This window comes from Neoarius graeffei, chromosome 8, assembly GCF_027579695.1.
Source record: "Neoarius graeffei isolate fNeoGra1 chromosome 8, fNeoGra1.pri, whole genome shotgun sequence".
Classification (NCBI taxonomy): Eukaryota; Metazoa; Chordata; class Actinopteri; order Siluriformes; family Ariidae; genus Neoarius; species Neoarius graeffei.
Window position 1 is genome coordinate 38,013,260 of NC_083576.1, and position 14,973 is coordinate 38,028,232.

The 14,973-nt window shown below is 45.2% G+C and overlaps 1 protein-coding gene across 1 annotated transcript in view; it reads left to right on the plus strand.

Moving 5' to 3' along the window:
- Nucleotides 1-14,973, plus strand: part of diaph2 (diaphanous-related formin 2) — a 902,507-nt gene that overhangs the window by 499,886 nt on the left and 387,648 nt on the right. The window contains exon 23 of the mRNA XM_060927624.1: nucleotides 6,936-7,175. Within this exon, the coding sequence (XP_060783607.1) occupies nucleotides 6,936-7,175 (240 nt within the window). The remainder of the gene's footprint in view (nucleotides 1-6,935; nucleotides 7,176-14,973) is intronic.

A 14,973-nucleotide genomic window follows, 5' to 3' on the forward strand; every position in this document is an offset into this window, starting at 1 on the left:
TTACCAAATGACATTTTAAGGGTTTTACTACTTAATGACAGGTCTGTTTGTGTCACGTGAAATGCCCTTACAATGATGATAATCAGTGATGAGGACCACAAGGTGTGCTCTCTCTCTCTCTCTCTCTCTCTCTCTCTCTCTCTCTCTCACACACACACACACACACACACACACACACACACACAATCCTCTAAACATTTAAACTCATATTGTTCCTAGGCTCAGCTTAATGCAGCCTTGTGTCAGAAAACCTCCTAAGTACAATATGAATTCATGCTAAATAATAAAAATTTCACAATGAACTTAGAGCAGTCATTGTTGCAAACTAATGCAGTAGTGTATCAGGCCCATAAAATATTGAAATGAGAGAATAGTCTTTCTAAACTAGCTAACAAAGGAGCATTTCACAGTCTGACCTAACAAAATATACATTCCACAGTCTGGCCCTTGTAAAGTGGAGCCTGTCACCAAAATAAGAAGATAACCATAGCCACAGATTCTGATGCTCCAGTGACTGAAATCCTAACACATTCTGATACTCTAAACAGCAAGCTTGAGGTATAAAATAATCTTACATGGTTTCTTGTGAGGGTGTCACAGTGGTGTAGTAGTTAACAATGAGTCGTAGCAGAGCATAGGGGTCTGGCTGGTGTGTCGGGGCAGATCAGGCTCTGGAGATATGCTGGCCCTAACCCCTTGACAACCTGGTAAGCTAGCACCAACATCTTAAATTTGATATGAGCTGTGATAGGTAGCCAGTGCAGGTCGGCAAGGAGAGGGGTGACATGGGAAGAATGAGGGAGATTGTAGACCAGGTAAGCTGCAGCATTCTGGATGTGCTGTAGTGGTCTGATGGCAGAAGCTGGAAGGCCAGCAAGGAAGGAGAGAGTTGCAGGAGAGGATCAGTGCTTGGACCAGGAGCTGAGTAGAGTTGGTGGTAAGAAAAAGGTAGATCCCATGGATGTTGAAGAGGAGGAACCTACACGTCCAGGTCACTGCAGCAATGTTCTTTGCGGAGGAGAGTTTGTCGTCAAACATGACCCCTAGGTTCTTCGCACTGGGTGAAGGTGACTTACAAATGTCCCCCAGGGAGATGACGATGTCCAGAGTTGGAGAGGATGGAGCAGGATTGTAGATTACCTCTTTCTTGCCTGGACTGAGCTTCAGGTGATGGTTGTCCATACAGCTCTGGATCTCACACAGGCAAGCAGAGATGTGAGCAGAGATCTGTGTGTCAGAAGGAGGAAAAGAGAGAAACAATTGAGTGTCATCAGCATAGCAGTGGAAGGATAGACCATGAGCACAGATAATTGGGCCAAGAGACTGAGTGTTGAGGGAGAAGAGAAGCGGACCAATGACTGAACCTTGAGGGATGCCAGTTTGTGGGCCCGTTTGAAGCTGGACGAAAAGTATCCAGAGGACACAGAGGAGTTGACAGGGGAGGTGATCAATGGGAAGATGTCAGGAGTGGTGGTCTGGAGGAGAGATGAGGAGATAAGGTCAAGGGCACAGATGGTCAGATGGTGAGGGAACAGGAGCTGGGAGACATCTGAAGTGGAAAGAGGGGAAAAAGCAGAGAGCAAGGGGGAAGAGACAGGGAAGGTGGAGGGGGGTGGGAGGCAGAGGCAGGTGTGGTGGAGTTGTGGATGGCTATGACCTTTTCTTCAAAAAAGACTGCAAAGTCCTCTGCAGTGATGGAGGACTGAGGTGCAGCTGGTGGAGAGTTGAGATGAGAGGAGAAAACAGAAAACAGTTGACGAGGGTTGGAAATGGAGGTGTGAATTTTGGAGCGATAAACCTTGATCTTGGCCAATTTGAGCGAAGCTGTGAATTCAGCAAGGAGGTAGTGGTAGTGAGACAGGTTGGCAGGGGCCCTCGATTTTCTCCACTTCCTCTCTGCTGCATGTAGTTGGATTCTGTTGGAGCGAAGTGTTTCAGACATCCAGGGACTAGAAGGGGAAGATCTTGCTGGCCTGGAGACAAGAGGAGATAATGTGTCAAGTGATGAGGAGAGCAGGGAGGATGCAACAGATTCAGTGGGGAGACTGGCAAAGGATTAAGGGTTGGGAGCAGTGACAGAGGAGGGAGAGAGGGAGCAGAGGTTACAACGTATTGTAACAGTGGGGGTAGGAAGGGGAGGATGATGAGTGGAGAGGAAGAGGGAGGTAGAATGAAATGAAGTGGTGGTCAGGCAGATAGAAAGAGATCTGTGAGATCTGAGATCTGTGGGATCTGAGGCAGAGCAGTTTCTGAGGAAGACCAGGTCGAGAAGGTTGCCAGCTTTATGGGTTGGAAGAGAGTGCAGCAGGGAGAGATCAAAGGACTGGAGCAAAGAAAGGAAGGTATCAAAGTGGGAGGCTCCTTGGTGGAGTATGTCATCTCTGAGGAGCATCAGTGGGGTGCCATCTTCTGGCAAGGAGCTGAGTAGGATGTCCAGTTCATCAAGGAAACATCCCTCAGGACCAGGAGGGCAATAAACAACAACGACGAAAAGGTTAACAGGAGAAGAGACTGAAACCGAGTGAAATTCAGAGGAGATGAAGAGGTAAGAACTTCCAAGACTGAGAGATCAACAAACCTGTGCCACCACCACAACCAGATGGGCGGTGTGTGTGAGAGAAGGAGAAGAAGGTGGAGAGGGCTGCAGGTGTTGTGGTGTTGTCAGGTGAAATCCAGGTCTCTGTCAGAGATGTGTTGTAATTTTTTTTTTAAATAACAGGTCTATAGTTTCTACTACAATGGTTATAAAAACTGTACACACCCCTGTTAAAATTGCAAGATTTAGTGATGTAAAAAAATTAAACCAAGATAAATCATGTCGAGCCTTTTTCTGTCTTTAATGTGGAAATAACAAATTTGTGGAGAAAAAGTGAAAAACAAATCGAAATGATTACAGCAGGTTACCAAAAAAAAGAGAGAAGAAAAAAAACTGATGGTAACCTGGTTACACAAGTGTGCGCACACTTATAATGGGGTATGTGACATCAATCAGTCAACCAAACTTGATTTAAATAGCAACCTTAAAACAAATCAGATTGGAATTCAAAATGCTTTAAAAGCAACTGACAAAATGTACAGCCCCAATTCCAAAAAAGTTGGGACACTGTGTAAAACATAAATAAAAAAAGAATGTAAAGATTTGCAAATTATGCAAACCCCATATTTCATTGAAAATAGTACACAGACAACATATCATATTGTTTAAACTGAGAAATTTTATTGTTTTTTGAAAAATATGTGCTCATTTTGAATTTGATGTCAGTAACATGTTTCAGAAAAGTTGGGACAGGGGCAACAAAAGACTGAAAAAGTTGTGTAATGCTGAAAAAACTAATTTGGTTAATTGACCACAGGTCAGTAACATGATCGGGTAAAAAAAGAGCATCCCAGAGAAGCTGAGTCTCTCAGAAGTAAAGATGGGGGTTCACTGCTCTCTTAAAGACTGCATGGGCAACCAGTGCAACAATTTAAGAGTAATGTCCCTCAAATGTAAACTTGCAAAGAATTTAGGGATCGCTTCATATATGGTACATAATATCATTAAAAGTTTCAGAGAATGTGGAGGAATCTCTGTATGCAAGAGACAAGGCTGAAAACTGACATTGGATGCCTGTGATCTTCAGGTCCTCAGGCAACACTGCATTAAAAGCAAACACGTGTCTGTAGTGGAAATCATTGTCGGGGCTCAGGACCGCTTCAGAAAACCATCGTCTGTGAAAACAGTTCATTACTGCATCCACAAATGCAAGTTAAAACCATATATAAACAATATCCTGAAACACTGCCACCTTCTCAGGGCCCAAGCTCTTTTATGATGGACTGAGACAAAGTGGAAAATTGTCCTGAGGTCTCATGAATCAAAAGTAGAAATTCTTTTTAGAAATCATGGACACGACATCCTCCAGGCTAAAGAGGAGAGGGAGCATCCAGATTGTTATCAGTGCACAGTTCAAAAGCCAGCATCTCTGATGGTATGAGAGGGTGCATTAGTGCACATGACATGGGTAGTTTGTACATCTGGCAAGGTCTCATGAATGCTGAATGATATGTATACATGTTTCAGAGCAATATGTTTCCATCCAGGGCGGCACGGTGGTGTAGTGGTTAGCGCTGTCGCCTCACAGCAAGAAGGTCCGGGTTCGAGCCCCGTGGCCGGCGAGGGCCTTTCTGTGCGGAGTTTGCATGTTCTCCCCGTGTCCGCGTGGGTTTCCTCCGGGTGCTCCGGTTTCCCCCACAGTCCAAAGACATGCAGGTTAGGTTAACTGGTGACTCTAAATTGACCGTAGGTGTGAATGTGAGTGTGAATGGTTGTCTGTGTCTATGTGTCAGCCCTGTGATGACCTGGCGACTTGTCCAGGGTGTACCCCGCCTTTCGCCTGTAGTCAGCTGGGATGGGCTCCAGCTTGCCTGCGACCCTGTAGAACAGGATAAAGCGGCTAGAGATAATGAGATGAGATGAGATGTTTCCATCCAGACAAAATCTTCTTCAGGGAAGGCCTTCCTTCTTTCAGGAAGACAATGCTAAACTGATTTCTGTACATATTAAAACTGCATGGCTCCGTAGTAAGAGTCTGGGTGCTAAACTAGTCTGGCTGCAGTCCAGATCTGTCTCCCATTTAAAACATTTGGCACATTGTGAAGTGCAAAATACGACAAAGGAGTCCCCAAACTGTTGAACAACTGAAATTGTATATCAGACAAGATTGGGACAACATTTCTCTTTCAAAACTACAGCAATTTGTCTCCTCAGTTCCCAAATATTTACAGAGTTTTGTTAAAAGTAGAGGTGATGCGACACAGTGGTAAACATGCCCGTCCCAACTTTTTTGAAACATGTTGCTGACATCAAAATGAGCATGTATTTTTCAAAAACAATAAAATTTCTCAGTTTCAACTTTTAATATGTTGTCTTTGTACTGTTTTTGAATGAATTATAGGGTTTTCATGATTTGCAAATTACCACATTCTGTTTATATTTACAGTTTACACAGCATCCCAACATTTTTGGAATTGAGGTTGTAAGATGTTAAAATGGATTTAATAATACACACCCTAATAGATACCCAATTTAATAAGACAACAATAAAATATTGGTAGTTAAGATAATAAAAGGTAAATAATAAAAGATAACACAAGCAACAAAAAATGAGAATTACACAAAATAAATTGCTTATGATAAAACAGAAAAAAGTTATAAATAAAAATGATCAACAATAAAATGTTGGAAAAATAATAAAATAAATAATAGTAATGGTAATAAATAAGTATAAATACTAAAACCACAAAATTATTATTACTTTTTTTAAACTGAATATATGGGTTTTTAGTTGACTTTTAAAAATATCAATATTTTCAGTTCTTCTCACATCTACTGGAAGGCTGTTCCAGAGGCTTGGAGTGTAATTGCTGAAAGCAACATCACCAAATGTTTTTGTTCAGATAAAAGAAAAGAACTGGAGGATCTGATTTCCTGGTTTATAAGCCAAAAGCATTTCTGAGAAGTAGTCTGGTACCAGGCCATGTAGTGCCTTATAAACTAATAAAAGAATTTTAAAATTAATACAAAAACTAACAGGTAACCAATGTAAAGACTTTAAAATTGGTGCAATGTATGCACTCCTTTTGGTCTTAGTATTCGTGCAACAAAATTTTGATTTAAATGTAGCTGATCTATTGTATTCTTTGGTAGACCAGAAAGGAGAGCATTACATAGAGTTCCCACTCCAAGTCCAGCGTGAAGTTCCCTGATGTTTTCCTTAACTTTCACTGACTAAAAATCTGAATTTCCATGATGAACAGAAAAACAGGCTGCCTTTATGCTGAGCAGACAAAAACCAGCCACAGTATTTTAAACCCATCAATTTACGAGCTTTATTTACTAAATCACAGATGTTTTCAGTACAAGAATCAGTTTACACTGCTTAAATCTAGTGAAATACTGCTTGGAAAATACAATTTAAACATGCTACAAACAAATATTAAAAGATTAAAATCTAATACTATAATTATAAAGTCTAATACTATAATTAAGTACTAAAGCTTCACTGCACTCACTTTTTTTTTTTTAAATAAACAATAGATGTATAGCTCAGCATCTGACAGGATCAGCCAAATCATGGACTTGTTTCTTTGTGCCAGTTCAGTTAGTTGAGTACAGTTATAGAACTTTTTGTCTCACTTCAGTGACAGATTACATTATTTACTGTCATCTGCACAAAGGAAGCAAAATAGTAGCAGACTGTGGAGGCACTTCACTGACATCACCTCACACAGTTCTTTTGCCAAATAAGTAAACTTGAGCTTTCTTTGATGGAGCTGTTGGTGTCCTACCAACTGTTTTATTGTGATTTCCATTTATCAAATACGGGGGGGGGGCATAAAAGACAGGATAAGGTTGAATGGTAGCTTGTTTGTTGGGGAAGCTGACTATGTGTAACTCTTTTGTCAAAAGACAAAGATGAAGAAATGTGAAAAATAATGAAACATTTCTGAGCTGTCTTTGAGTGCTGAAATATACAAAGATCTGTAGTGCCTGTGTCTGAATTTGACTTCCTTTGCATGCAACTCTTGTCTACAACCCATGGTTATTTTTCCCCCTTCTTTCTCTTCTGTGCCTCAGGTTACTTTTTCCTATGATCCCATACTTCTCTGTCTGTTTACTGAAATGTCATTTCATTTATCGAGCCTCACACAGTTGCAATAAATAGCATTTCAAACAAATTTGTCACATAGCCAGTGGTGATAGCTCACAAATGGTACTCCCCCCCCGATTAATATAATAACAGGGAACTGACAAATCAGGGTTTTAATTTTTGGATATTTGCTTGATGCTAGAATTTACCCAGTATGTACTCGGATGCAAATTGGATTTATAGGCATTATATTAGAATGATAAAGAATTACATTTTTGAAATGTCATTTTCTTTAATTTGTAGATGAGCTCAGTGAAGCTATTGCGCCCTCGTCTGAATGCAATCCTATTCAAGCTGACATTTGAGGAACAAATAAACAACATCCGTCCCGACATCATGAATGTTACTTTTGCATGTGAAGAAGTGAAGAAGAGTGAAGGCTTCACCAAGCTTCTGGAATTGGTACTGCTTGTGGGAAACTACATGAATACCGGCTCCAGAAATGCCCAAACTTTTGGGTTTAACATCAACTTCCTCTGCAAGGTACCACACCATAAATTAGCATTTCTTTTTACACTTTATACTGTCATAACTGAATTTACACATTCTAATATAGATCCAAAAAGTCATTACAATAGCTAGTCTCATACACGTTTTTGAGAAGTGCTTGAGTGGTAGAGGTACACTATAAATCTGTATTTAGAATATTGACCTTACACCTGACCAAACATGGGTATTTTTGAAAACATGCAGAGCTCTGAACAATTTTTTTTACATGGCTTCTCTCTTGAATTTGTAGTCCTGAGCTCAGAGTTACTTTTGTATTTTTACCTGAGTTGATTGGTTGGCTGGAGATCATGCAGAAGCCTGTTGATCTGGTTTCATAATTAGTGTCTTACTATCATCTATAGCTTCATTTTCCCCTTTGTTTAAGAGAATTCTGATTTTTTTTCCCTCTCATTTTGTTCTGGACAATTTGAATTTGAGGTAGATTTGAGGTGATGTCAGGTCTATAGAAACTAAAACGGATTTGCTTGCTCAATATTTGTTATACAGTGGTGCTTGAAAGTTTGTGAACCCTTTAGAATTTTCTATATTTCTGCATAAGTATGGCCTAAAACAACATCACATTTTCACACAAGTCTTAAAAGTAGATAAAGAGAACCCAGTTAAACAAATGAGACAAAAATATTATACTTGGTCATTTAGTTATTAAGGAAAATGATCCAATATTACATATCTGTGAGTGGCAAAATTATGTGAACCTCTAGGATTAGCAATTAATTTGAAAGTGAAATTGGAGTCAGGTGTTTTCAATCAATGGGATGACAATCAGGTGTGAGTGGGCACCCTGTTTTATTTAAAAAACAGGGATCTATCAAAGTCTGATCTTCACAACACATGTTTGTAGAAGTGTATCATGGCACAAACAAAGGAGATTTCTGAGGACCTCAGAAAAAGCGTTGTTGATGCTCATCAGGCTGGAAAAGGTTACAAAACCATCTCTAAAGAGTTTGGACTCCACCAATCCACAGTCAGACAGATTGTGTACAAATGGAGGAAATTCAAGACCTTTGTTACCCTCCCCAGGAGTGGTTGACAAACAAAGATCACTCCAAGAGCAAGGCGTGTAATAGTCGGCGAGGTCACAAAGGACCCCAGGGTAACTTCTAAGTAACTGAAGGCCTCTCTCACATTGGCTAATGTTAATGTTCATGAGTCCACCATCAGGAGAACTGTTAGGACTAGGACTGTTTTGGCCTCTAGAGGCCGCTGTTATTTCCTTTTCATGTCGTGTTTATTTTGGCCTCTAGAGGCCGCCACTGTTCCTGTGTTTTGTGTTTGTGTTAATTGCCTAATTATCTTCACCTGTGTCCTTAATTAGTTTGTCTATTTATACCCCTGAGTTCAGTCCTCTTGTCACGGAGTCTTTGTGCTGTTATGTTTATCTCCAGTTTCCTTCGTACTGTGTTTTTGATCTTCTTAGCTTTTGAATTTTTGCACTTTGCTTTTCTTTTGGATTTACTCTTTGGTTTTTTTTGTCTTTTGTTTTGCCCTGTATATAGTGTATATAGTTTAAATAAACCATTTGATTCTTTTTCTACTTCCGCCTCACGCCTCTGCATTTGAGTCATCCCCCTGGTGGCCTAGTGGGGGTTTGCTGGATTATCACACCAACGAACCAGGTTCGAATCCCAGCAAAACCCTAACAGAAAGACTCCGTCATGACCGACTCAGCAGAGGCTGCTTCAACTGTCTACCCGGCCAACCTTCAGGGAATTATGGCAGCTTTGACACGCTTCGGAGCGACCATGGACGCTCATGGACGTACGCTCACCAGCCAACGTGAGGCCCTCGCTCGCCACGAGGAACTGCTTCAGCAAATTGGGAAAACCCTGGCACAGCTGACATCTCTGCCTGCATCTCCTGCTCCTGATCCAGTTCCTGCTCCTGATCCAGCTCCCACTCCTGCTCCAGTGCCTCCTGCAATGCTGCCTTCTTCACCTCGCGAACCCAGCCTTCCTGCACCACAGAGGTATGACGGCAAGCACAGTGAGTGCCGAGAGTTCCTTACCCAGTGTCAACTCACCTTTGAGCTTCAGCCTACCACCTACACTACGGATCGCCGCAAGATTGCCTTTGTGATCACCTTATTAGCTGGTAAGGCGCGAGCCTGGGCTACTGCTATCTGGCAAAGACAGGGACCTGAGTGCTTTGATTTCCAGCTGTTTTCTGAAGAGATGCTTCGGGTCTTCGATCAGGCAGACATCAGTACCGACGCAGCCCGAAAGCTCATGTCCATCCGGCAAGGAGGAAGCGTCGCAGATTACGCCATCTCGTTCCGAACACTCGCAGCAGTAAGTGGATGGAACGAGACTGCCCTGGTGTCAGCCTTCCACCATGGTCTGTCTGACCCCATCAAGGACGGTCTGGCCTCTATTGGATGCCCAAGTGACCTCGAAACCCTCATCTCACATGCTATTCGTCTGGACAACAGGATGAGAGAACGCCACCAAGCCTTGAGCCCCCCCAGCCTCCCTACCTCTACCTGGAGACCGTCTACCTCCTTCAGTGACTGTCCAGAACCCATGCAAGTGGGTCGTACTCGCCTCTCCGCATCTGAGAGGGAGCGCAGAAGGAGAGACAAGTGCTGCATCTACTGTGGCAATCCTGGTCACTTCCGAGCATCATGTCCCGAACTCTTGGGAAAAGGACCGCCCCGTCCAGCCGAGGGAGGGTTGTGACGGGGCCTACCCTCTCTCCCGGACTCCCTGGCCAAGGAATCTACATCCCGGTCTCCATCTCCTGGGGTGAGTCTGTCCACTCTTGTCAAGCTTTGATAGACTCAGGGGCGGCTGGGAACTTTATGGATATTCACTTCGCCCAAAGCATCAATATTCCGACTGCACCTCTTGAAGTCCCACTGTCTGTGTCTGCCCTCGATGGCCAAGCGTTAGGTGATGGAAGAGTCACCCAAGTTACTTCTCCAGTTTTCCTCCAGTCTCAAGGTCACAAGGAAGAAATATCCCTGCACCTGATTCCTTCACCTGAGTTCCCAGTTATTCTAGGCCTTCCTTGGCTTACTCGCCACAACCCTCGCATAGACTGGGTAACAAGCCAGGTTGTGGAATGGGGCCCTGCATGCCATGCCTCTTGTCTGCTCTCTAGCTCTCCTGTGTCTCCTGCCGAGCCCCCTGATCTCACCGAGTTATCTCAAGTTCCCACAGAGTACTGGGATCTCAAGGAGGTATTCAGCAAGAGCAGGGCCGCCGTTCTTCCTCCGCACCGGGCCTACGACTGTGCCATCGACTTGCTCCCTGGGACTACCCCTCCTCGTGGCAGACTGTTTTCACTCTCTCAGCCAGAACGCAAGGCCATGGAGGAATACCTCAAAGATGCCCTGGTCTCTGGGTTTATTCGACCCTCCACTTCACCTGCTGGAGCCGGCTTCTTCTTTGTCGGCAAGAAGGATGGGGGGCTCCGACCATGTATTGATTACAGGGGCCTGAATAAGATCACTGTGCGCAACCGATATCCCCTTCCGCTGATGTCCACAGCTTTCGACCTGCTCCAAGGCGCCACCGTCTTCACCAAGTTGGACCTACGGAACGCATACCACCTCATCCGTATCCGACAGGGAGACGAGTGGAAGACTGCCTTTAACACCCCGTCTGGGCACTACGAATACCAGGTGATGCCCTTTGGACTCACCAACGCACCAGCTGTTTTTCAGGCCCTAATCAATGACGTCTTAAGGGACATGATTAACCTATACGTTTTTGTCTACCTCGACGACATCCTTATCTTCTCCAAGACCGTGCAGGAGCACCGCCACCATGTCCGCCAGGTTCTCCAGAGGCTGCTACAGAACAATCTGTTCGCCAAGGCCCAGAAATGCGAATTTCATGTTCCCGAGGTCTCCTTTCTGGGATTTATTGTACGGACAGGCCAACTCCAAATGGACCCTGCCAAGACCCTGGCCGTCCAGGATTGGCCTACTCCCAAGTCCGTTAAGGAGGTTCAGCGGTTCTTAGGATTCGCTAACTTCTACCGCAAGTTCATCAGGAACTTCAGTTCTGTGGCAGCACCCATGTCAGACCTCACCAAAGGGACAGGTGGATCTTATGGCTGGTCTCCTCAGGCAGAAAAGGCGTTCAAAGACCTCAAGGACCGCTTCTGCACGGCACCCATTCTGGTTCTCCCGGACACCTCCCAACCATTCATCGTGGAGGTGGACGCCTCGGACAGTGGTGTCGGCGCGGTGCTCTCTCAACGTTCGGAAGGAAAGCTGCACCCCTGCGCTTACTTCTCCCACCGCCTGAGTCCTGCTGAGTCCCGGTACGATGTGGGGGATCGAGAACTGCTAGCGGTCAAACTGGCCCTTGAGGAGTGGAGGCACTGGCTGGAGGGAGCACAACATCCATTCCTGGTTTGGACTGACCACAAGAACCTGGAGTACCTCCAGCAAGCCAAGAGACTGAACCCTCGACAGGCTAGGTGGGCCCTGTTTTTCAGTCGGTTTGACTTCACCCTCTCATACCGCCCCGGCTCCAAGAACACCAAACCTGACGCACTGTCCAGACTGTTCTCTGCCACTAACAGGGAGAATGAAGTCGGGCCTATTATCCCTGTGTCCCGGATTGTGGCCCCTGTCCGCTGGGGTATTGAGGAGGCTGTCCGACGAGCCCAACGCCAGGACCCCGGTCCTGGGACGGGGCCACCAGGCCTCTTGTACGTCCCACATCAAGCCCGGGCCAAGGTTCTCCAGTGGGGTCACTCTTCCCCTCTCACCGCCCACCCGGGAGCTCGGAGGACCCTGGACTTCCTGAAAAGACGCTTCTGGTGGCCTAACATGGAGAAGGAAGTAAGGTCATTTGTCCTGTCCTGTGAGGTTTGCACCAGAACCAAGAACCCACGACAGCGTCCCCAGGGTCTCCTGCATCCTCTGACCATTCCCCGGCGTCCCTGGTCCCACGTGGCAGTCGACTTTATCACGGGTCTCCCTGAGTCACAAGGTAACACGGTCATTTTGGTCTTAGTTGACAGATTCTCCAAGGCCTGCCGCTTCATACCACTGTGCAAACTCCCCTCTGCTCTTGAAACTGCGAAACTTTTGTTTAATCATGTCTTCCGAGTCTTTGGTCTTCCACAGGACATCGTCTCAGACCGAGGGCCCCAGTTCTCCTCCCGAGTGTGGCACGGGTTCTGCAAGGTCATCGGAGCCACTGCCAGCCTCTCCTCTGGGTTTCACCCACAGTCCAATGGTCAGACAGAGAGGCTCAACCAGGACCTGGAAACCACCCTGCGAGGCCTGGCTATGGATAACCCGACATCGTGGAGCACCTGGCTGCCATGGGCGGAGTACGCCCACAACACCCTGCAGTCATCGGCCACCAAGCTGTCGCCATTCCAGTGCCAATTCGGGTTCCAGCCACCTCTGTTCCCGGACCAGGAGGAGGACGCGGGGGTGCCCTCGGTCAACCAATATGTGAGACGGTGTCGCAAGACCTGGAGCATGGTCAGGAAGACCCTCATACAGACCTCCAGAACCAACCAGACTCAGGCCAACCGCCATAGGAGACCTGCACACGCTTTCCGCCCTGGGCAGCGTGTTTGGCTGTCCACTAAGGACCTTCCACTGCGGGTGGAGAACCGCAAGCTTGCTCCTCGCTACATTGGCCCCTTCAAGGTGGTGCGCAGGGTGAACCCTGTCTCCTACCGGCTCCAGTTGCCCCGGACTCTGAGGATCAACCCCACTTTCCATGTTTCCCTGTTACGGCCCGTACTGACGTCTACGTATGCCCCTGCCCCTAGGAACCCCCCACCCCCCCGCATCTTCCAGGGGCAGACTGTGTTCACTGTGAATCGCCTGCTTGACTCCCGCCGGGTCCGCGGCGGGTTGCAATATCTGGTGGACTGGGAGGGCTATGGTCCTGAGGAGCGCTGCTGGGTTCCTGCTCGGGATGTCCTTGATAAAGAACTATGTCGGGACTTCCATTCGGCCCATCCGGATCGCCCTGGGAACGTCAGGAGACGCTCCTAGAGGGGGGGGTCCTGTTAGGACTAGGACTGTTTTGGCCTCTAGAGGCCGCTGTTATTTCCTTTTCATGTCGTGTTTATTTTGGCCTCTAGAGGCCGCCACTGTTCCTGTGTTTTGTGTTTGTGTTAATTGCCTAATTATCTTCACCTGTGTCCTTAATTAGTTTGTCTATTTATACCCCTGAGTTCAGTCCTCTTGTCACGGAGTCTTTGTGCTGTTATGTTTATCTCCAGTTTCCTTCGTACTGTGTTTTTGATCTTCTTAGCTTTTGAATTTTTGCACTTTGCTTTTCTTTTGGATTTACTCTTTGGTTTTTTTTGTCTTTTGTTTTGCCCTGTATATAGTGTATATAGTTTAAATAAACCATTTGATTCTTTTTCTACTTCCGCCTCACGCCTCTGCATTTGAGTCATCCCCCTGGTGGCCTAGTGGGGGTTTGCTGGATTATCACACCAACGAACCAGGTTCGAATCCCAGCAAAACCCTAACAGAGAACACTGAACAATAATGGTGTGCATGGCAGGGTTGCAAGGAGAAAGCCACTACTCTCCAAAAAGAACATTGCTACTCATCTGCAGCTTACTAAAGATCACGTGGACAAGCCAGAAGGCTATTGGAAAAATGTTTTGTGGATAGATGAGACCAAAATAGAACTTTTTGGTTTAAATGAGAAGCATTATGTTTGGAGAAAGGAATACACTGCATTCCAGCATAAGAACCTTATCCCATCTGTGAAACATGGTGGTGGTAGTATCATGGTTTGGGCCTGTTTTGCTGCATCTGGGCCAGGACGGCTTGCCATCATTGATGGAACAATGAATTCTAAATTATACCAGTGAATTCTAAAGGAAAATGTCAGGACATCTGTCCATGAATTGAATCTCAAAAGAAGGTGGGTCATGCAGCAAGACAACGACCCTAAGCACACAAGTCGTTCTACCAAAGAATGGTTAAAGAAGAATAAAGTTAATGTTTTGGAATGGCCAAGTCAAAGTCCTGACCTTAATCCAATGGAAATGTTGTGGAAGGACCTGAAGCGAGCAGTTCATGTGAGGAAACCCACCAACATCCCAGAGTTGAAGCTGTTCTGTACGGAGGAATGGGCTAAAATTCCTCCAAGCCAGTGTGCAGGACTGGTCAACAGTTACCGCAAACGTTTAGTCGCAGTTATTGCTGCACAAGGGGGTCACACCAGATACTGAAAGCAAAGGTTCACATACTTTTGCCACTCATAGATCTGTAATATTGGATCATTTTCCTGAATAAATAAATGACCAAGTATAATATTTTTGTCTCATTTGTTTAACTGGGTTCTCTTTATCTACTTTTAGGACTTGTGTGAAAATCTGATGATGTTTTAGGGCATATTTATGCAGAAATATAGAAAATTCTAAAGGCTTCACAAACTTTCAAGCACCACTGTATGATTGGCTAACCCTAACCTTAACCCTATGGGCCATATTCAGAGTTCAGTTAAGCGTGTGTAGTGATGATTTAATACTGAAATTGTATACATTGGTACTCAGACCTCAAATGTAACTGCAGATTTAATTTCAGAAGTTATGCAAGATTTACAGATATCCCATAAATATCAGAACGTGAAGGCTAATTAATTTGTTTAATGCGCTAAACTGAAGACATTTGGGTTTGAGATGTTGTACACTAGGGCGGCACGGTGATGTAGTGGTTAGCACTGTCGCATCACAGCAAGAAGGTCCTGGATTTGAGCCCAGCAGCTGACGAGGGCCTTTCTGTGTGGAGTTTGCATGTTTTTCCCATGTCTGGGTGGGTTTCCTCCAG